At 50.9% G+C, this 21522-nt stretch overlaps 1 protein-coding gene across 20 annotated transcripts in view; it reads left to right on the forward strand.

The window, feature by feature from the left end:
• Positions 1-20891, forward strand: part of HSPG2 (heparan sulfate proteoglycan 2) — a gene marked incomplete at its 3' end in the record, with an annotated part of 222752 nt that extends 201861 nt beyond the window's left edge. For all 20 annotated transcript variants that reach the window (XM_077455956.1, XM_077455958.1, XM_077455973.1 and 17 more), the window contains 19 exon segments: positions 3227-3365; positions 3445-3596; positions 3702-3831; positions 5974-6128; positions 6363-6492; positions 6882-7036; positions 7219-7357; positions 7436-7579; positions 10387-10521; positions 11826-12007; positions 12329-12524; positions 15210-15389; positions 16555-16815; positions 16914-17076; positions 18322-18419; positions 19375-19641; positions 19722-19834; positions 20534-20681; positions 20775-20891. In XM_077455956.1, the coding sequence (XP_077312082.1) occupies positions 3227-3365; positions 3445-3596; positions 3702-3831; positions 5974-6128; positions 6363-6492; positions 6882-7036; positions 7219-7357; positions 7436-7579; positions 10387-10521; positions 11826-12007; positions 12329-12524; positions 15210-15389; positions 16555-16815; positions 16914-17076; positions 18322-18419; positions 19375-19641; positions 19722-19834; positions 20534-20681; positions 20775-20891 (3004 nt within the window).
• Positions 20892-21522: the final 631 nt, after the last annotated feature.

Consider the following 21522-nt stretch of genomic DNA (forward strand, 5'->3'; position numbering starts at 1 on the left):
CTAAGTAGTTTTTAACGAAGATATTTTTAAGATACAGAATCAGTCTATATGACACAGTCTATATATGTGAAACTTATTCACGGAGACGAGTGATCATACAAAATAGCTACATTTATTGGTTGACAGAAAACAAATATTTACATGAAATATTAAAATACAGATTACATTACTTGATCATTTTGACAATTTCTGGAAACCCCCTCCAACTGGGCGTAGTCGTACCTTGGACACCATTATCACCATTATCACTTCTCGGTAGAATCAATAACCTTTTGATAATTGACCATTAAACAGAATGTCTGTATTTCACACGTCCAACCGTTACTATACTGCAGGTAAGTAAGTTTGGCCTTCTCACTCTAACCAACAAAATAAGTAAACAGCTTTTTGTTTGGTGACAGAAGATACCATTGTTTCAGCGAGTTTCTGTCCCAATGCATGCTTGTAAAAGTTTTCAATAGTTAATGTAGTGATCATGTATTTTGTGTTCTTCAAGAGGGTAATAGTTCAATGATAGCAAAATTGTAGATCATCTGTTCCTAAGGCCTAAACAATCTCACCTCTTTGACAGAAATATGAATGTATTATTATTATTTTTTCTTAATGAATTCACAACACTATGCACCCCAGTGATGTGACCTCTAAGGACACCCATAGACTATGCACCCCAGTGATGTGACCTCTAAGGACACCCATAGACTATGTACCCCAGTGATGTGACCTCTAAGGACACCCATAGACTATGCACCCCAGTGATGTGACCTCTAAGGACAACAATAGACTATGTACCCCAGTGATGTGACCTCTAAGGACACCCATAGACTATGTACCCCAGTGATGTGACTTCTAAGGACACCCATAGACTATGTACCCCAGTGATGTGACCTCTAAGGACACCCATAGACTATGTACCCCAGTGATGTGACCTCTAAGGACACCCATAGACTATGTACCCCAGTGATGTGACCTCTAAGGACAACAATAGACTATGTACCCCAGTGATGTGACTTCTAAGGACACCCATAGACTATGTACCCCAGTGATGTGACCTCTAAGGACACCCATAGACTATGTACCCCAGTGATGTGACCTCTAAGGACACCCATAGACTATGCACCCCAGTGATGTGACCTCTAAGGACAACAATAGACTATGTACCCCAGTGATGTGACCTCTAAGGACACCAATAGACTATGTACCCCAGTGATGTGACCTCTAAGGACACCAATAGACTATGCACCCCAGTGATGTGACCTCTAAGGACACCCATAGACTATGTACCCCAGTGATGTGACTTCTAAGGACACCAATAGACTATGTACCCCAGTGATGTGACCTCTAAGGACACCAATAGACTATGCACCCCAGTGATGTGACCTCTAAGGACACCAATAGACTATGTACCCCAGTGATGTGACCTCTAAGGACACCCATAGACTATGTACCCAGGCATGTACTGGCCATCGGGACTACCGGGAGTTTCCCGGTGGGCCGATGGCTCAGTGGGACACTCTGATGTAAGGGGGTGCTGATGGGACACTCAAAATGTAAGTGGGCCGGTCTGGATGAAGTCCAGGGCCAAATTTCGGTCCCAGTCCAGCCCTGTATGTACCCCAGTGGTGTGACTTCTAAGGACAACAATTGACTATGTACCCCAGTGATGTGACCTCTAAGGACACCAATAGACTATGCACCCCAGTGATGTGACCTCTAAGGACACCAATAGACTATGTACCCCAGTGATGTGACTTCTAAGGACACCAATAGACTATGCACCCCAGTGATGTGACCTCTAAGGACACCAATAGACTATGTACCCCAGTGATGTGACCTCTAAGGACACCAATAGACTATGTACCCCAGTGATGTGACCTCTAAGGACACCAATAGACTATGTACCCCAGTGATGTGACCTCTAAGGACACCAATAGACTATGCACCCCAGTGATGTGACTTCTAAGGACACCAATTGACTATGTACCCCAGTGATGTGACCTCTAAGGACACCAATAGACTATGCACCCCAGTGATGTGACTTCTAAGGACACCTATAGACTATGCACCCCAGTGATGTGACCTCTAAGGACACCCATAGACTATGCACCCCAGTGATGTGACTTCTAAGGACACCAATTGACTATGTACCCCAGTGATGTGACCTCTAAGGACACCAATAGACTATGCACCCCAGTGATGTGACTTCTAAGGACACCTATAGACTATGCACCCCAGTGATGTGACCTCTAAGGACACCCATAGACTATGCACCCCAGTGATGTGACCTCTAAGGACACCAATAGACTATGTACCCCAGTGATGTGACTTCTAAGGACACCAATAGACTATGTACCCCAGTGATGTGACCTCTAAGGACACCCATAGACTATGTACCCCAGTGATGTGACCTCTAAGGACACCAATAGACTATGCACCCCAGTGATGTGACCTCTAAGGACACCAATAGACTATGTACCCCAGTGATGTGACCTCTAAGGACACCAATAGACTATGCACCCCAGTGATGTGACCTCTAAGGACACCAATAGACTATGCACCCCAGTGATGTGACTTCTAAGGACACCAATAGACTATGCACCCCAGTGATGTGACTTCTAAGGACACCAATACACTATGCACCCCAGTGATGGGACTTCTAAGGACACCAATAGACTATGCACCCCAGTGATGTGACCTCTAAGGACACCAATAGACTATGCACCCCAGTGATGTGACTTCTAAGGACACCAATAGACTATGCACCCCAGTGATGTGACTTCTAAGGACACCAATACACTATGCACCCCAGTGATGGGACTTCTAAGGACACCAATAGACTATGCACCCCAGTGATGTGACCTCTAAGGACACCAATAGACTATGCACCCCAGTGATGTGACCTCTAAGGACACCAATAGACTATGCACCCCAGTGATGTGACTTCTAAGGACACCAATAGACTATGTACCCCAGTGATGTGACTTCTAAGGACACCAATAGACTATGCACCCCAGTGATGTGACCTCTAAGGACACCAATAGACTATGTACCCCAGTGATGTGACCTCTAAGGACACCAATAGACTATGTACCCCAGTGATGGGACTTCTAAGGACACCAATAGACTATGTACCCCAGTGATGGGACTTCTAAGGACACCAATAGACTATGCACCCCAGTGATGTGACTTCTTCTCGGGGAATGTAGATGACGTTCTTCTTTGGTTTTAGGTTCTGGGTTCCCGTCTGAGAATTGTTCAGGCCTCGGTAGCGGACTCTGGGGAATACATCTGCCGTGTTTCCTCTGGAGGACTCACCCGACAAGCCTCCATTACTGTCACGATTACGCACAGAATGGGTCCAGTCATTTGTAAGTATGGCACCAAAATCCTTGTTAAATGATGGCTCCTTATTACTGCCGCAGCTGATAGAACTGTTTATGTGTCCAGCCACCGGCATCACCCCAACAATCAGGGTGGAGTCTCCATCTGACTCCCTGGCGGAAGGGAAGACGGTTGTTCTGAACTGCGTTGTTGAAGGTCAAACGCATCAGGAGGTGACATGGTACAGGCAGGGACAGCCTCTGTCGGACAATCACCAGGTATGTACAGTTATTGAGAAGCCCTCCTATGGTTCTGGTGTCACCCATCCAGCACTATGTATGATATGACTGGCTCTGCATACGCTGAATGTTCTTGTCGTGCAGAAGTCCGGTTCCCGTCTGCGGATTGTCAACGCCTCTCCTCGGGACTCTGGAGAATACATCTGCCAGGTCAGCGGTGGCTCCGGGATCCAGGCTGCCTCTATCATGGTCACCATTGAAGGCTCTCACCATAGTGAGTATGATGGAGAACATTGATAAGCCGTGTCATGTGAGCATTGTGTATATAAGGCAGAGAGGCGGAGCATTGTGTGTATAAGGCAGCAGTGTGATCCAGGGGAAGGGGGCAGAGAGCCAGAGTGTTGTGTGTATAAGGCAGCAGTGTGATCCAGGGGGAGGGGGGCAGAGAGGCGGAGCAGAGAGACTGAGCATTGTGTGTATAAGGCAGAGAGACGGAGCATTGTGTGGGAAAGGCAGCAGTGTGATCCAGGGGGAGGGGTCAGAGAGGCGGTGCATTGTGTGTATAAGGCAGCAGTGTGATCCAGGGGGAGGAGGCAGAGAGGCGGAGCATTGTGTGTATAAGGCAGCAGTGTGATCCAGGGGGAGGAGGCAGAGAGGCAGAGCATTGTGTGTATAAGGTAGCAGTGTGATCCAGGGGGAGGGGGCAGAGAGGCGGAGCATTGTGTGTATAAGGCAGCAGTGTGATCCAGGGGGAGGAGGCAGAGAGGCAGAGCATTGTGTGTATAAGGTAGCAGTGTGATCCAGGGGGAGGGGGCAGAGAGGCGGAGCATTGTGTGTATAAGGTAGCAGTGTGATCCAGGGGGAGGGGTCAGAGAGGCGGTGCATTGTGTGTATAAGGTAGCAGTGTGATCCAGGGGGAGGGGTCAGAGAGGCGGTGCATTGTGTGTATAAGGCAGCAGTGTGATCCAGGGGGAGGGGGACAGAGAGGCGGAGCATTGTGTGTATAAGGCAACAGTGTGATCCAGGGGGAGGAGGCTGAGAGGCGGAGCATTGTGTGGGAAAGGCAGCAGTGTGATCCAGGGGGAGGGGGCAGAGAGGCGGAGCATTGTGTGTATAAGGTAGCAGTGTGATCCAGGGGGAGGGGGCAGAGAGGTGGAGCATTGTGTGTATAAGGTAGCAGTGTGATCCAGGGGGAGGGGGGCAGAGAGGCGGAGCAGAGAGACTGAGCATTGTGTGGGAAAGGTAGCAGTGTGATCCAGGGGGAGGGGTCAGAGAGGCGGTGCATTGTGTGTATAAGGCAGCAGTGTGATCCAGGGGGAGGAGGCAGAGAGGCAGAGCATTGTGTGTATAAGGTAGCAGTGTGATCCAGGGGGAGGGGGCAGAGAGGCGGAGCATTGTGTGTATAAGGCAGCAGTGTGATCCAGGGGGAGGAGGCAGAGAGGTGGAGCATTGTGTGTATAAGGCAGCAGTGTGATCCAGGGGGAGGGGGGCAGAGAGGTGGAGCATTGTGTGTATAAGGCAGCAGTGTGATCCAGGGGGGAGGAGGCAGAGAGGCGGAGCAGAGAGACTGAGCTTTGTGTGGGAAAGGCAGCAGTGTGATCCAGGGGGAGGAGGCAGAGAGGCGGAGCATTGTGTGTATAAGGCAGCAGTGTGGTCCAAGGGGAGGAGGCAGAGAGGCGGAGCATTGTGTGTATAAGGCAGCAGTGTGATCCAGGGGGAGGAGGCAGAGAGGCGGAGCATTGTGTGTATAAGGCAGCAGTGTGATCCAGGGGGAGGAGGCAGAGAGGCGGAGCATTGTGTGTATAAGGCAGCAGTGTGGTCCAAGGGGAGGAGGCAGAGAGGCGGAGCATTGTGTGTATAAGGCAGCAGTGTGATCCAGGGGGAGGAGGCAGAGAGGCGGAGCATTGTGTGTATAAGGCAGCAGTGTGATCCAAGGGGAGGAGGCTGAGAGGCGGAGCATTGTGTGGGAAAGGCAGCAGTGTGATCCAGGGGGAGGGTGCAGAGAGGCGGAGCATTGTGTGGAAGAGGCAGCAGTGTGATCCAGGGGGAGGGTGCAGAGAGGCGGAGCTTAGTGTGGAAGAGGCAGCAGTGTGATCCAGGGGGAGGGGGGCAGAGAGGCGGAGCATTGTGTGTATAAGGCAGCAGTGTGATCCAGGGGGAGGGTGCAGAGAGGCGGAGCTTAGTGTGGAAGAGGCAGCAGTGTGATCCAAGGGGAGGAGGCTGAGAGGCGGAGCATTGTGTGTATAAGGCAGCAGTGTGATCCAGGGGGAGGGTGCAGAGAGGCGGAGCATTGTGTGGGAAAGGCAGCAGTGTGATCCAGGGGGAGGGGGGCAGAGAGGCGGAGCTTAGTGTGGAAGAGGCAGCAGTGTGATCCAAAAGGTTGGTGGCCACTGCTTTAGAATATTTTTCTTTTCAGATTCTGGCCTTTCTGGGGCGATTCGCATTGAGCCGTCATCACAGACCGTGGAGGAGGGACAGAATGTGGAACTTACCTGTCTGATTGATGGATACTCTGGCCAGCCAGTGACATGGCATCGGCAAGGTGGTCGCCCTCTGCCTCCAAATCACCAGGTAAGGGTAACTAATGGTAGGAGAGCTTCCATAGGAAATAGGCTCAATGAAAAGGGGTGAAAGTAATGCAGTGCGATTTGACCTGCATTCATTTAGTAGAGCCAAGCGTGGGCACATAAAGTCGGGCACAGGGGCTTTGGGCTCTTGAGGTTTGTCCAGCTCCATGTTTACCGGATGGATGAGATTTGATTGGCGTGGTCCTCTCCTCTAAGTACTATGACTGTTGCCTGGCAGGTCGCAGGGCCACGAATGCGGATCCTGAAGGCCACCCCGGCTGATTCTGGCGAGTACATTTGCCGAGTGAACACGGGATCCGGGGTCCAGGAGGCCGTCATCCACGTCATCATACAACGAATCGCACAAGGTGAGCCGTCTTCTTCTCCTAATTGTCCACAAAGCTCCGACTCTCAGACCCTCCGGACCTCCGGAAGTTGGGAATCGGTGGGTGGGTGTGACCCCCTCAGTCCCGACGTTGGATTGGTATTATCAGCGTGTCCCGTTCCTGAGTCTGTAATGGAAATAATGAGAGATGAGTAACAATGAGCTCATCGCCACACAAGTCCGGCTTTGTCAGATCTCTTCCTCTTCCTCCACATTCCCACTTCAGACAAGGACTTGTGTGTCCGAGGAGCGCGGCCTCCTCTGTGCTCCTCGTGACAGAAATGTACCGACCTCGGTTATAAATAATTGCTGACTTCATGACCGGGGAACGGGCGAGCTCGGCCGCGGTGTAACCCTTCTCTTCCCTTGCAGGGCCTGTAAACCCCCCACCGTCCATCCTGATTGAGAAGGTCCCGGGGACGGTCACCGAGGGTCAGACCGTCGATCTGAACTGCGTGGTTGCTGGGAATCCAGACGCTGCCGTCACCTGGACACGCCCCGGGGCTGAGTTTTCTCCCAATCACCAGGTGAGGGGGCGGAGAACCGTCGGCTTTGACCCTCCCACGAGGAGCAGATCATGGCCCAGCCGTGGTGGAGAGGCTTCATCTGTTTCTGGACAAAACGTCAGATTACTATGTGGGGGAGGGGAGGGGAGATTTACTAAAACTGGAGAGTGCAAAATTAGGTGCAGCTTTTTTTCCTCGTTTAGATTTCCGGGTCCCGATTGCGCATCCATCAGGCCTCCAGTGTGGATTCCGGGAAGTACGTCTGTCAGTACAATAGGGACTCCGTGGTCCTCACAGCCTCCATCATCCTCTCTGTCCACCATGGAGTCCAGAAATCTCTCCGTGAGTCTCTTCCCGCACATTGCGCTGCCACGGAGCTTTCCTGTGCCGATCGGTGGAGTAAAACTTTCTATTTTCCAGGTCTGGAGACTCCGGTCATCTCCATTAACCCCCATACCGCCACAGTGCTCCACGGGGAAAACGCCACCTTTAAATGCAACGTCCACAAGGGAGCCCAACAAATCCGCGTGACATGGAAAATGGGGAACAACCAGCCACTCCAAGGTACCATCTTCCTTCTACAGGGAATCTTACAACTTTCTTCCACTGACTGATGGGGCACTATTCCCCCCACCGACACCAATGATGGGGCACTATTCCCCCCACCGACACCAATGATGGGGCACTATTCCTCCCACCGACACCAATGATGGGGCACTATTCCCCCCACTGACACCAATGATGGGGCACTATTCCCCCCACTGACACCAATGATGGGGCGCTATTCCCCCCTACTGACACCAATGATGGGGCACTATTCCTCCCACTGACACCAATGATGGGGCACTATTCCACTCACTGATACCAATGATGGGGCACTATTCCCCCCACTGATACCAATGATGGGGCACTATTCCCCCCACTGACACCAATGATGGGGCACTATTCCTCCCACTGACACCAATGACGGGGCACTATTCCTCCCACTGACACCAATGATAGGGCACTATTCCTCCCACTGACACCAATGATGGGGCACTATTCCTCCCACTGACACCAATGATGGGGCACTATTCCTCCCACTGACACCAATGATGGGGCACTATTCCTCCCACTGACACCAATGATGGGGCACTATTCCCCCCACTGACACCAATGATGGGGCACTATTCCTCCCACTGATACCAATGATGGGATACTATTCCCCACCACTGACACCAATGATGGGATACTATTCCTCCCACTGACACCAATGATGGGGCACTATTCCACTCACTGATACCAATGATGGGGCACTATTCCCCCCACTGATACCAATGATGGGGCACTATTCCCCCCACTGACACCAATGATGGGGCACTATTCCTCCCACTGACACCAATGATGGGGCACTATTCCTCCCACTGACACCAATGATGGGACACTATTCCCCCCACTGACACCAATGATGGGGCACTATTCCTCTCAATGACTCCAATGATGATCTGTATCCCAAAGGATCTTACAGTCTCCACCATAGTCTTTTGTACAATTTTAAGTGGAAGTTAATTATTTTCCATGTATGTTTTTGGGTCAAAACTCAACCATAGGAGAGCCCTCCTAGAAGAATGTCCATGTAGGGCAGATCCTAGAACAACGTCCTTGTAGGGCAGATCCTAGAACAACATCCTTGTAGGGCAGATCCTAGAACAATGTCCTTTGTAGGGCAGATCCTAGAACAATGACCTTGTAGGGCAGATCCTAGAACAACGTCCTTGTAGGGCAGATCCTAGAACAACATCCTTGTAGGGCAGATCCTAGAACAATGTCCTTGTAGGGCAGATCCTAGAACAACGTCCTTGTAGGGCAGATCCTAGAACAACGTCCTTGTAGGGCAGATCCTAGAACAATGTCCTTTGTAGGGCAGATCCTAGAACAATGACCTTGTAGGGCAGATCCTAGAACAACGTCCTTGTAGGGCAGATCCTAGAACAACATCCTTGTAGGGCAGATCCTAGAACAATGTCCTTGTAGGGCAGATCCTAGAACAACGTCCTTGTAGGGCAGATCCTAGAACAACGTCCTTGTAGGGCAGATCCTAGAACAACGTCCTTGTAGGGCAGATCCTAGAACAACGTCCTTGTAGGGCAGATCCTAGAACAACGTCCTTGTAGGGCAGATCCTAGAACAACGTCCTTGTAGGGCAGATCCTAGAACAACGTCCTTGTAGGGCAGATCCTAGAACAACGTCCTTGTAGGGCAGATCCTAGAACAACGTCCTTGTAGGGCAGATCCTAGGACAACGTCCTTGTAGGGCAGATATTAGAACAATGTCCTTGTAGGGCAGATCCTAGAACAACGTCCTTGTAGGGCAGATCCTAGAACAACGTCCTTGTAGGGCAGATCCTAGAACAACGTCCTTGTAGGGCAGATCCTAGAACAACGTCCTTGTAGGGCAGATCCTAGAACAACGTCCTTGTAGGGCAGATCCTAGAACAACGTCCTTGTAGGGCAGATCCTAGAACAACGTCCTTGTAGGGCAGATCCTAGAACAACGTCCTTGTAGGGCAGATCCTAGAACAACGTCTTTGTAGGGCAGATCCTAGAACAACGTCCTTGTAGGGCAGATCCTAGAACAATGACCTTGTAGGGCAGATCCTAGAACAACGTCCTTGTAGGGCAGATCCTAGAACAACATCCTTGTAGGGCAGATCCTAGAACAATGTCCTTGTAGGGCAGATCCTAGAACAACGTCCTTGTAGGGCAGATCCTAGAACAACGTCCTTGTAGGGCAGATCCTAGAACAATGTCCTTTGTAGGGCAGATCCTAGAACAATGACCTTGTAGGGCAGATCCTAGAACAACGTCCTTGTAGGGCAGATCCTAGAACAACATCCTTGTAGGGCAGATCCTAGAACAATGTCCTTGTAGGGCAGATCCTAGAACAACGTCCTTGTAGGGCAGATCCTAGAACAACGTCCTTGTAGGGCAGATCCTAGAACAACGTCCTTGTAGGGCAGATCCTAGAACAACGTCCTTGTAGGGCAGATCCTAGAACAACGTCCTTGTAGGGCAGATCCTAGAACAACGTCCTTGTAGGGCAGATCCTAGAACAACGTCCTTGTAGGGCAGATCCTAGAACAACGTCCTTGTAGGGCAGATCCTAGGACAACGTCCTTGTAGGGCAGATATTAGAACAATGTCCTTGTAGGGCAGATCCTAGAACAACGTCCTTGTAGGGCAGATCCTAGAACAACGTCCTTGTAGGGCAGATTCTAGAACAATGTCCTTGTAGGGCAGATCCCTCCTGGGAACAGAACTCAGGACTTTTCTAGTCCTCGGCTCTAAACTCCAAATCTTCGGTTCTGACTTTGTTTTCTTTGTGTCTGAAGATAACGTCCACATCAGCTCGGATGGCACAGTCATCACCATTGTCGGTGCGCACCACAAGAACCAAGGCTCTTACCGCTGTATGGCTTCCAACCCCTATGGGGCAGTGGACAGTGCGGTGACACTGGTGGTAAAAGGTAAGTGACCATGATGGCATGTGCCCGCTGTCTGAACGTGATTGACAGATGATCCGTTGGTGGGACATACAGTGATGGGGGGGAATGGAGGCAGGTTTTGTTTGATGCTGTTTTTGGTACTGAAGGAAACGGTTGGAGGTTCAGTTTTGGAGGGCCATGCAGGGCTGGGACAAGGGGTTGGCGAGGGGGGCACCTGCCCCCGGGGCACAGTGTGCTAGCATGGAGTGGGGCTGCTGCAGTGTTGGTGTTAGCGGGCACTGGGCATTTGTCCACATCTGCTGCCGGTTGTCCCTGAACCTCCAGTACAGCGATCGCCGACACTGTAGCAGCAGGCAGGAATAAGAGGCGTTGTGCTAGAAGAGGGAGGGGAGATTTATTCTGGGAGGGATTGGGAGAACTTGGAGGTGAGAGCATTTTTATTGAGGGAGGTAGGATTGGTTCTGGAGGGGGGAGTTTGGGAGAATTTATACAGGAAAGGGGATATGGGGGGGAAGATTTGTGCTGGAAGAGGGAAGGATGAAGGAGAGGGTTTGTGCTGAGAGGGGGACTATGGGGGTGAGATATTGTGCTGAGAGGGGGGATTTGTGTTGGAAGGGGGTATATGGGGATGGGGATTTGTGCTGAGAGGGGGGAATTGTGCTGGAAGGGGGGTATATGGGGGTGAAGATTTGTGCTGAGAGGGGGGATTTGTGTTGGAAGGGGGTATATGGGGGTGAGATATTGTGCTGAGAGGGGGGATTTGTGCTGGAAGGGGGTATATGGGGGTGAAGATTTGTGCTGAGAGGGGGGATTTGTGCTGGAAGGGGGTATATGGGGGTGAGATATTGTGCTGAGAGGGGTTATTTGTGCTGGAAGGGGGTATATGGGGGTGAAGATTTGTGCTGAGAGGGGGGATTTGTGCTGGAAGGGGGTATATGGGGGTGAAGATTTGTGCTGAGAGGGGGGATTTGTGCTGGAAGGGGGTATATGGGGGTGAGATATTGTGCTGAGAAGGGGGGATTTGTGCTGGAAGGGGGTATATGGGGGTGAGAATTTGTGCTGAGGGGGGGGGGTAGATATAGGAGAAGTACATGTTGCTGAATTTTGCTTATATGACAAAATTGGGGAGATTTACAAAATCTGGTGCAGCTCTGCATGGCAACCAATCAGCTTCTGACTTCAGCTTTGACAATGAATCCTGGAAGCGGATTGGCTCCCACGCAGATCTGCCCCAGATTCTCTGTTCTCCAGGTTTGTAAATCTCCCGTTTTCTCTCTATGAACAATCTTTCCTTTTCATTCTTGGGTTTTTGTTTTGTACCCTAGGACGCCCCACGGTCTCTGTGATCCCCCCGGGACCCGTCACCGTGCATGTTGGCGACACAATCAGTTTAGAATGTAACGGGATGGGTGACCCCAGACCGGTGGTCAACTGGCGGCGTACCGGATCCAGGCAGATCATCAGACAGCAGAGCCACGCCCCCCTGGACAGCCACGCCATCTTACAGGTTGGAATCCTCGTCACTCTCAGTTGTCTCCCTCGTATACAGAAGACAAACGTGGTCACTTGTGGTCACTTGTGGTCACTTGTGGTCACTTGTGGTCAGAGATGTCCGAGGAGCTCTGACCGCATGTTCTTCTGCACGCCGTCTCTCGGGGAATTGTGGGACAAGCCGAGCGCCTCTTCTGTCCTCACTTCTCCGAGTTCTTTGTATTCTGTCGGAGATTTAATGTTCTACACAATGATCCGGATTTGACACGTTGCAGATCCGGATATTTTTTCCCTGTTGGTGAGAGCGAAGTCCTCACCATTTATTGATTTGTTGCAGATTCCATCGGCGAAGGCGGAGGATGCGGGATCGTACACCTGCACCGGACAGAACCCGGACGGCACGGCACAAGTCCACGTGGAGGTCCGAGTGGAAAGCAAAGTGGTGAGACCCGGAGTTCCCGTGGCCACAGCAGACCAGGCAGTCTATGTGGTCCTGGCCGGGGAAAGCGCCACCCTCAGGTGCTCCGCCATAGGTGAGCCGCGTGTGCCGAGTCTGCTATATATCGGCCTATAACTTTGCCGGGTTTCTTCTGGGAAGGTTGGTTTCCTCCTGCCTGGAACACAAATCCTTATTCCCCTGGACCGGTGCTCACAAACCTTTCCCATCTCACAGACCACTAAACTCACAATCTTCAATCCCGCGGACCACCAACATGAATTTTACACACAATGCTGCAGCTCACTTCCCCCCTCTGCACACCCCCCCTCCCCTACCCCTTCCCCCACACACACTGCTGCCTTACACAGACTCCTGATTGGATCCCACCTCCTTATCCAGCCATGTTCTCGAGCTCCGTGCTCCCTCCCACAGTCTGTGATCAGCGCTGCCATTGGAAGTCCCCTACCTCTTAACCTCCCACTCTCTGCACTACTCGCGGTGCCTCCCTCTGAGTTCACAGGAGCCGGAACTACAGAGGAGGCATTGGATATCAAGGCGCTCTGACAGTATTGACTGTCAGCGTGCATTGAGAACACTGGAAACAACATTGGGCACTATGCATCTGCCACAACGTTGATTTGTGGCAGAACCATTGGGGAACACCAACATTTTTTCATGGACCACTGTTTGGCAACCACTGCTCTGGAGTCTTTGGCTGCCTCAGAGAAAGGTGAGATTTACTTCTCTGACACCACTGGTTGCATGGCTTTTTATTCCAGATGTAGCCCCCCCCCCCCCCCCCCGGTAGTAGGCAGGGTTGCTACCAAATTGAGCTCGCTAGGTGGTAACTAGCCAGGCTGATTGATGGGGGATTCACTGGCTTTTCCCTAACTCTGGAATTGATGCACCTTTCTCTTCTGTCACTAGGTGGCACTGTTGCCTGTGGCATTGGAATGACCAGGTCATAGTGACTTCAGACTAGGAGTGGATGGGTTGTCTCAGCCAATTGGCAGGGGGGTTTCTTTAGTCCCTTGGCCTGCTGGGAGAGACTATTTATTCGGGAGGAGTCAGGTGTTGTGCCGCCTGGACGGCTGTCTGGTGGATGTGTGTCTCAAGGCTCCGGGGCTGCCAGGCTCTCTGAGGCCTATCCAGTTTTGAGGAAGGTGGCGTGGGGTTGGGGCTTCAGGCTGGAAGCCCAATCAAGTTGCAGAGGTTCCGCCGCATGGGGAACTCTATCGTTGCCAGCGATGAGGGAGAAGCAGTTGCCACAAGGGATGACCACTCTTATCCCCAGGGGCAAGTGAGGATCAAGGCCAGATGTAAAGGGGGGAATTGTCATCACCAAGGGACAACCATTCCTGGTATCAGAGGACAGTTATGGAAGTCTGAAGAAGTAGCAAAGAAGCCTTTTCACCGGCCGGGATGGAGAAGAAGTGGGGAAGCTTCAGCAGAGTGCCGAACCAGGGACCCAACGGGTTAGTGTCAGGAGCGGACTGACAACTCATGGGGCCCCCGGGCAATAGGAGAAGATTATGTGGCCTCCGGGCAATAGGAGATTATGGGGCCCCCAGGCAATAGGAGATTATGGGGCCCCCAGGCAATAGGAGATTATGGGGCCCCCAGGCAATAGGAGATTATGGGGCACCCAGGCAATAGGAGATTATGGGGCCCCCAGGCAATAGGAGATTATGGGGCCCCCAGGCAATAGGAGATTATGGGGCCCCCAGGCAATATATTATGGGGCCACACAGTATACACACACACATACAGTATACACACACAGACACACACAGTATACACATACACACACTGAAAAGGTACTGGAGAGGCGGGGCAGCTATAATATTGGGATTTTTTAATAAACACCGATTTTTACATACCGTCCCTGGTTTTATTGAGGGTGACAACCCTGATGGGGCCCCTTAGTGGCATGGGGCCCTCGGGCAGTGCCTGAATGGTCAGTCCGCCCCTGGTTAGTGTGGGTGAGCCGTGGGTTAGCTGTGGAAGAGCTCAGGAGATCCGGGGACAACTGGGATCTTGAAGTCTAGTGAGAGACCGGGAGCTCAGTGAGGGAAGATCTACAGTAGGATACTGTGAGATGTGAGAGAAGATCTATAACGGGTTGCTGTGAGTTACGTTTATGGATCTCTATTCAAAGTTCAGTTGCCATAGGAGACAGCAGCTCTACAAATACAGTTGCTGCATCCAGCTTAAAGGCCTGTCTGGGTGTCCTGGCCCTAACCCTCTCTCCTCCAGTTCTGTTTAAGAGACAATAAATCTCTTTTCTTGCATTCCAAAAAGTGACTGGCGCCCATGTTTGCAACTTGCAATACACCCACTATGTCTAATAACCCCCACTACAAGGAAGGATGTCGGCTCTCCCTGACTCTGGAGGTCACCATTAGACCTTTGGAGGTCGGGGATGCCGCTACACAAGGTTATGACTTTTTATCATAATAAACAATAAATTCTGATTTGATGGAAACTGGTAACCTGCTAATTTATACTAAGTTACTATACAGTTATAACATTATTGCCTGGATCAAAGGGCTTTTATAGACCTTACTGCGGCTTTCCAAATGACTTCTCTGCATGTGGGATGTGCTGTTCTCTTGGTCACCATCCCCCAAAACAAGGACCGCGGACGGTCCCACAGACTCTGAAGGTTCCTGACATTGATCAGGATCTCCACATTGTTCTTCGTGTTATAACTGCAATCTGGTTCACATTTGATTGAATTTTAATTCCTCTTCTTCTTTCCCTTTATTTTGTCCCACAGGAAACCCAACGCCAACGATCACATGGTCCAAACTCCGAGCTCCTCTTCCCTGGCAGCACCAGGTGGCAAACAATACTCTGATCATCCCCAGGGTGGCCCAGCAGGACTCCGGGCAGTACATCTGCAATGCTTCCAATAGTAATGGACACTCGGAGATCTTTGTCACTCTGGATGTAGAGAGTAAGTGTGAGGCAGCGGAGAGTAAGTGTGAGACAGCGGAGAGTAAGTGTGAGGCAGCGGAAGGCAGCGGAGAGTAAGTGTGAGACAGCGGAGAGTAAGTGTGAGGCAGCGGAGAGTAAGTGTGAGGCAGCGGAGAGTAAGTGTGAGGCAGCGGAGAGTAAGTGTGAGGCAGCGGAGTGTAAGTGTGAGGCAGCGGAGAGTAAGTGTGAGGCAGCGGAGAGTAAGTGTGAGGCAGCGGAGAGTAAGTGTGAGACAGCGGAGAGTAAGTGTGAGGCAGCGGAAGGCAGCGGAGAGTAAGTGTGAGACAGCGGAGAGTAAGTGTGAGGCAGCGGAAGGCAGCGGAGAGTAAGTGTGAGACAGCAGAGAGTAAGTGTGAGGCAGCGGAGAGTAAGTGTGAGGCAGCGGAGAGTAAGTGTGAGGCAGCGGAGAGTAAGTGTGAGGCAGCGGAGAGTAAGTGTGGGGCAGCGGAGAGTAAGTGTGAGGCAGCGGAGAGTAAGTGTGAGGCAGCGGAGTGTAAGTGTGAGGCAGCGGAGTGTAAGTGTGAGGCAGCGGAGAGTAAGTGTGAGGCAGCGGAGTGTAAGTGTGAGGCAGCGGAGAGTAAGTGTGAGGCAGCGGAGTGTAAGTGTGAGGCAGCGGAGAGTAAGTGTGAGGCAGCGGAGAGTAAGTGTGAGACAGCGGAGAGTAAGTGTGAGGCAGCGGAAGGCAGCGGAGAGTAAGTGTGAGACAGCGGAGAGTAAGTGTGAGGCAGCGGAAGGCAGCGGAGAGTAAGTGTGAGACAGCAGAGAGTAAGTGTGAGGCAGCGGAGAGTAAGTGTGAGGCAGCGGAGAGTAAGTGTGAGGCAGCGGAGAGTAAGTGTGAGACAGCAGAGAGTAAGTGTGAGGCAGCGGAGAGTAAGCGTGAGGCAGCGGAGAGTAAGTGTGAGGCAGCGGAGAGTAAGTGTGAGGCAGCAGAGAACGGCCTTATGGAGATATTCTGTATTGTGACGTCCTCGGTGGAAATGTTCCTGCTGTCATTATTAATGTACGAGGGGTCTTCAAACTCTATTAAAAAATGTGTGGAAACTTTTTGGAGACCCCTCTTGAAATATAACATAGTTCCATAGTCATCTAGAATAAGACACTCGTTCATAAAGTTTACCCAAGCTCTGGTCCTTGTTCCGCCTCAGATCCTCCATACGCCACCACCCTGCCCGATGAGCTGTCCGTGGCTGTGGGAGAAGCCATCCGGTTACAGTGCCTGGCACACGGCACACCTCCACTCACATACCAGTGGACCAAAGTGAACGGCTCTCTCTCAGACTCCGCTTCCACCCAGGATGGAGTGCTGCACATCGGTCAGGCCAAAACCGGAGATGCTGGTACCTACCTGTGTGTGGCCAGCAATAAAGTGGGCAGGAGCGAGGCCACCGCCCAAGTCAGTGTTCTGGGTAAGTCCACGTATGGCGGTGTCATGGTTCCGGCTTCGGAAGGGCCGGTGCTGAGGATTTGGTGGCCTTTCATAGAACATTTTTATCCTTCTTTGCAGCACAATTTTCTGTACGGGTGTCGCCTCAGATAGACACAAAGGCAATCGGAGCTACAGCAGAATTCACCTGTAATGTGATTGGAGATCCAAGAGCCAGGATCCGCTGGAATAAAGAAGGAGGGGCTCTCCCATCCAATCACAGTGTTCAGGGTGCCGTGCTCAGGTGAGTAGATTTATTGCTTCCGTGTATGTCAGTCGTCCTTTCACTGAGAGACGCTCCAGCGCCAAGCACCGTTGTACTAATGAGAAACTCCAGTTCCCTTCTTTGTTGAGCTTTTATACCGCCATTTCTTTTCCAAATATTGAGGTAGATCTGACGGTTCCCATGCTGAATTCTTTTAAAATGAGTGCTGAATGGTAATTTCCCATATCCTGTCATCATACGATTATTCCCAACGTTCTAATAAGAACTTCTGTACGTCACGCGGGTCTCTAGATGGGCATTATGTACAAAATACCTCTAATGGGATTTGGTTTCCTATTATATGTGATACTTACCTGTCTTGGATTTTAAGTTTTATAATAATTCATGTTTTTTTTAATATAGTTATTTCTTGTATTTTATGGTTGTCCTTAAATCCGGTTATGCCGCGTACACACGACCGGACTTTTCAACATCAAAAGTCCGACGGAACAATTCGGGCAGACCATTCGATTGTGTGTGGGCTGCAGCGGACTTTTGATTTGCAAAAGTCTGACAGACTTTAGAAATGGAACATGTTTCAAATTTTTCCGCCAGAACTCCGCCGGACCCAGTTCCTACCGAGAAGTCTGTGCTGGTCCGACGGACAAAAACCGAAGCGAGGGCAGCTATTGGCTACTGGCTATGAACTTCCTTATTCTAGTCCAGTCGTATGTCATCACGTTCGAATCCGTCGGACTTTGGTGTGATTGTGTGTGGCCAAGTCCGTTCATTCGGAAAGTCCGTCAGAACTCCGTCGAAAGTCTGTCGGACCTAGTCCCTCGAAAAGTCCGGTCGTGTGTACGCGCCATTAGAGATATCTTGTGGTGTATCATGATGGTTATTGGGATGGTGGCACCCTTTACCCAAAATTGAGGAGGTAAATACATGTATGAGCCTTTAGATACATTCTGTGTAAGGTTCTCACCAACAAAATGAACCTCCTAGTGTGAGACCTGCTACAGGAGCCGGGGGGGTAAGACATACATGCAGATGGTAGGTCCTCTTCAAACAGTCCCTCTTGTCTTAATTCCGGTTTTGAAAGTGATGCGATGGTGGCAATGATGGTGGCAATGATGGTGGAAATGATGGTGGCAATGATGGTGGCAATGATGGTGGCAATGATGGTGGCAATGATGGTGGAAATGATGGTGGCAATGATGGTGGCAATGATGGTGGCAATGATGATGTACATTGTGTGAATTTTGCTGCTTTTGTTCTCTATAGGATTTTCAACTTGGAACGTGGCAATGAAGGTGTCTACACCTGCCGAGCAAACAGCCGCTTTGGTCAATCCCAAGATAGTGTCAAACTGGTTGTCCAAGGTATGTACATGGAATATAGAGTAGCGTGTGCTGGCATATGGCCCTCAATGTCTTGAATTCTTGTTCTGGGTATGATGGAGTCAGGGGTATTCTAACACATTGGGGGGGGGGGGGGAAGTGTCCTAGCCAAGGTTATAGACCCAAAGAACTTTAGATGTCATCCGACCCAGATGAGGTTTTATGCCAGAAGAACATTACATGTTATCTGTGCCAGTCATGGTTATAGACCTGAATAATGTGGGATGTTATCTGCCCCAGCCAAGGTAGTAGTCCAGAAGAACATGTTACTAGCTGAGGTTACAGGCCCTAGATGTTAACCATACCTGCCGAGGTTATAGGCCAGAAGGTCATTGGATGTTATCTGTACTAGCCAAGGTTATAGGCCAGAAGGTCATTCGATTTTAACCATACCTGCCGAGGTTATAGACCAGAAGGTCATTGGATGTTAACCATACCAGCTGAGGTTATAGGCCAGAAGGTCATTGGATGTTAACCATACCTGCCGAGGTTATAGGCCAGAAGGTCATTGGATGTTATCTGTACTAGCCAAGGTTATAGGCCAGAAGGTCATTCGATTTTAACCATACCTGCCGAGGTTATAGACCAGAAGGTCATTGGATGTTAACCATACCAGCTGAGGTTATAGGCGAGAAGTTAACTATACCAGACGAGGTTATAGGCCAGAAGGTCATTAGGTGTTAACTGTACCAGCCAAGGTTATAGGCTAGAAGGCTTGAGGGTCATTAGGTGGTAACCATACCTGCCGAGGTTTTAGGCCCGAAGGTCATTAGGTGTAATCTTCTCGATCTCTCCCCATAATTGGAATACCACTTTGGCTGGACTGACTCGTTGCTGTAAGTTCTTTGTCTCTTTTTCTGAAAACAATATGCAGAGACCTTATTGAAGTTTCTTATGAGCAGCCCAAAAAACGTAGCCATATGTTTGTGTCTTCCAGCTCTGCCCAAAGTCAGGATTAACATTCGCACCTCGGTGCAGACGGTGCTGGCTGGGAACTCCGTGGAGTTTGAATGTTTGGCAATCGGAGACCCACGAGCCAGGGTGACGTGGAGCAAGGTTGGCAGCCGGATGCCGGCAGATGTCATTATAAGTGGCGGCATGCTGAAGATTGAACAGGTGAAGCAGTCAGACGCCGGGCAGTACCGCTGTACTGCGACCAATGAAGTGGGGGAGGTGCAGTCCCATGTCATCCTCCATGTTCAGTGTAAGTGGCACTTTACCTGATCTGCGGTTTGTATTCATCTTTCTTAATTCCATTAAAGTAAATCTCTGTTCCTCCTCCAGCCGTGCCTCAAATCGCCGCTCAGCCGGAGATGAAAGAAATCACCACCGGATCGACCGCTGTGTTTCCATGTCTGGCGTCCGGTTTTCCGGTTCCTGAAATAACGTGGACCAAGGTAGGTGCTTGTGATTCCAGCCATATTATATTGGGGAGCAACAAAAACTGGACTCAGGCAGCAGACCCCGGGACGAGGGGTGGGAAGGAGGGGTAAATGGCCCTGGGCACTGCGGAATCATACAGTATGAGGTGGGGGGTGCCACAAGGAGATGGAGAGGAGGGATTTTTGTTGGGAGGGGAAATTTTGGGGGGGGAAGCAGGGTGTGAGAATGATTCTAGAAAGATAAATTGGGGGGGGGGGGGGTGTGCTAGGAATGATGATTTAGGGGATCTGTGTTTGGAGGGGGTGGATTTGGGGGGAGGGGGTCTGTGCTAGAAGAGGTGATATGGTGGGGGGGGGGTTGTGTTAAAAGGGGTTTTTTTGGGGGGGGGGGTGGGTTGGATTTGTGTTGGTAGGGATGATTGGGGTTGGTATTTGTACTAGGAGGGAAGTTTGGGGGGGGGTTGTGCTGGGAGGGGGGAATGAGGATGGGTACTGGCAGCATGGTCTGCCCCTAGGTCATTACGGCAGGGGGACATCCATAATGTGTTCATAGTCACATGCCAGCAGTTGCACTTCTTCCACCATTGCTGTTCTGGGGGCCGCCATTGTTGTGATGTTCTTGCTTGGCTGGGGTGGGATGTTCATCAGAAGATGGGAATGTCGGGACAGCAGAAGGGGGACAGAACTGACTAATGACTCTGACCTTCCCTCCAGCTGGAAGGAGACCTTCCCACCAACGCTCGAATGGAGAACAACGTCCTGACCATCTTGTCTGTGAAGCCAGAGGATGCCGGTACATACGTGTGCACGGCGGCCAACCGCCAGGGCAGAGTCACGGCCTTCTCCATGCTGAAGGTCCGAGGTGAGCTTCATGTGCCGTTCCGGGAGTTCCGTCTCCGTCTTTCCGGAAATTTGTATTTTCTTACCACTTATTTGTACATGTGATCGTTTTCAGAGAGAGTTGTACCCTATTTCTCGGGCCACCCCCAGTCCTACCTCAAACTTCCGAGTATGAAAGACGCTCACAAGAAATTCGACATCAAGATAACTTTCCGACCCGACGCTGCTGACGGTAAGAGGAATTGTTTATATATTGTATGTGTGTGTGGTGGGGCTCAGCGGAATACCCCTCAGATCTGGTCTTTTGACCTTCATTATCTGTCCCCCCTAAATTCAAGAGCAAATTCCACATCTCGGGGTCCCCATCAGTAGGTGGCCTTCTTCTGACACACTCCTGACACATCTCGGGGTCCCCATCAGTAGGTGGCCTTCTTCTGACACACGCTGCTTGGCTTCCTCCTTTACTTCTTGCTGTCAGTGCCTTCTGCTCATGTTCTGATCAGTGATCCTCCATTCTCTCTTATTCTTCTTTTCTGATCGTCACCTTTTTCTGTCTGCTGTGCCTCTCCAGCTCTTATTCTGTACTCAGGTAAGTGCTCCCAGCATACTGCCTGCTCCTCCAGTGCGTGACATCATACAATCTACCTCCCCCCCCCATACTGCCTGCTCCTCCAGTGTGTGACATCTTCCAATGTGACCTCTACCCCCCTCCCATACTGCCTGCTCCCTCCAGTGTACAGCATCATCCAATCTACCCCCCCCCCCCCCCCCCCATACTGCCTGCTCCTCCAGTGTAGCTGCATCATCCAATCTCCCCCCCCCATACTGCCTGCTCCTCCCAGTGTGTGTGACATCATACAATC

This window comes from Lithobates pipiens, unplaced genomic scaffold (assembly GCF_037356315.1).
Source record: "Lithobates pipiens isolate NorthernLeopardFrog02 unplaced genomic scaffold, aLitPip1_a1.2 Scaffold_27, whole genome shotgun sequence".
Taxonomy (NCBI): Eukaryota; Metazoa; Chordata; class Amphibia; order Anura; family Ranidae; genus Lithobates; species Lithobates pipiens.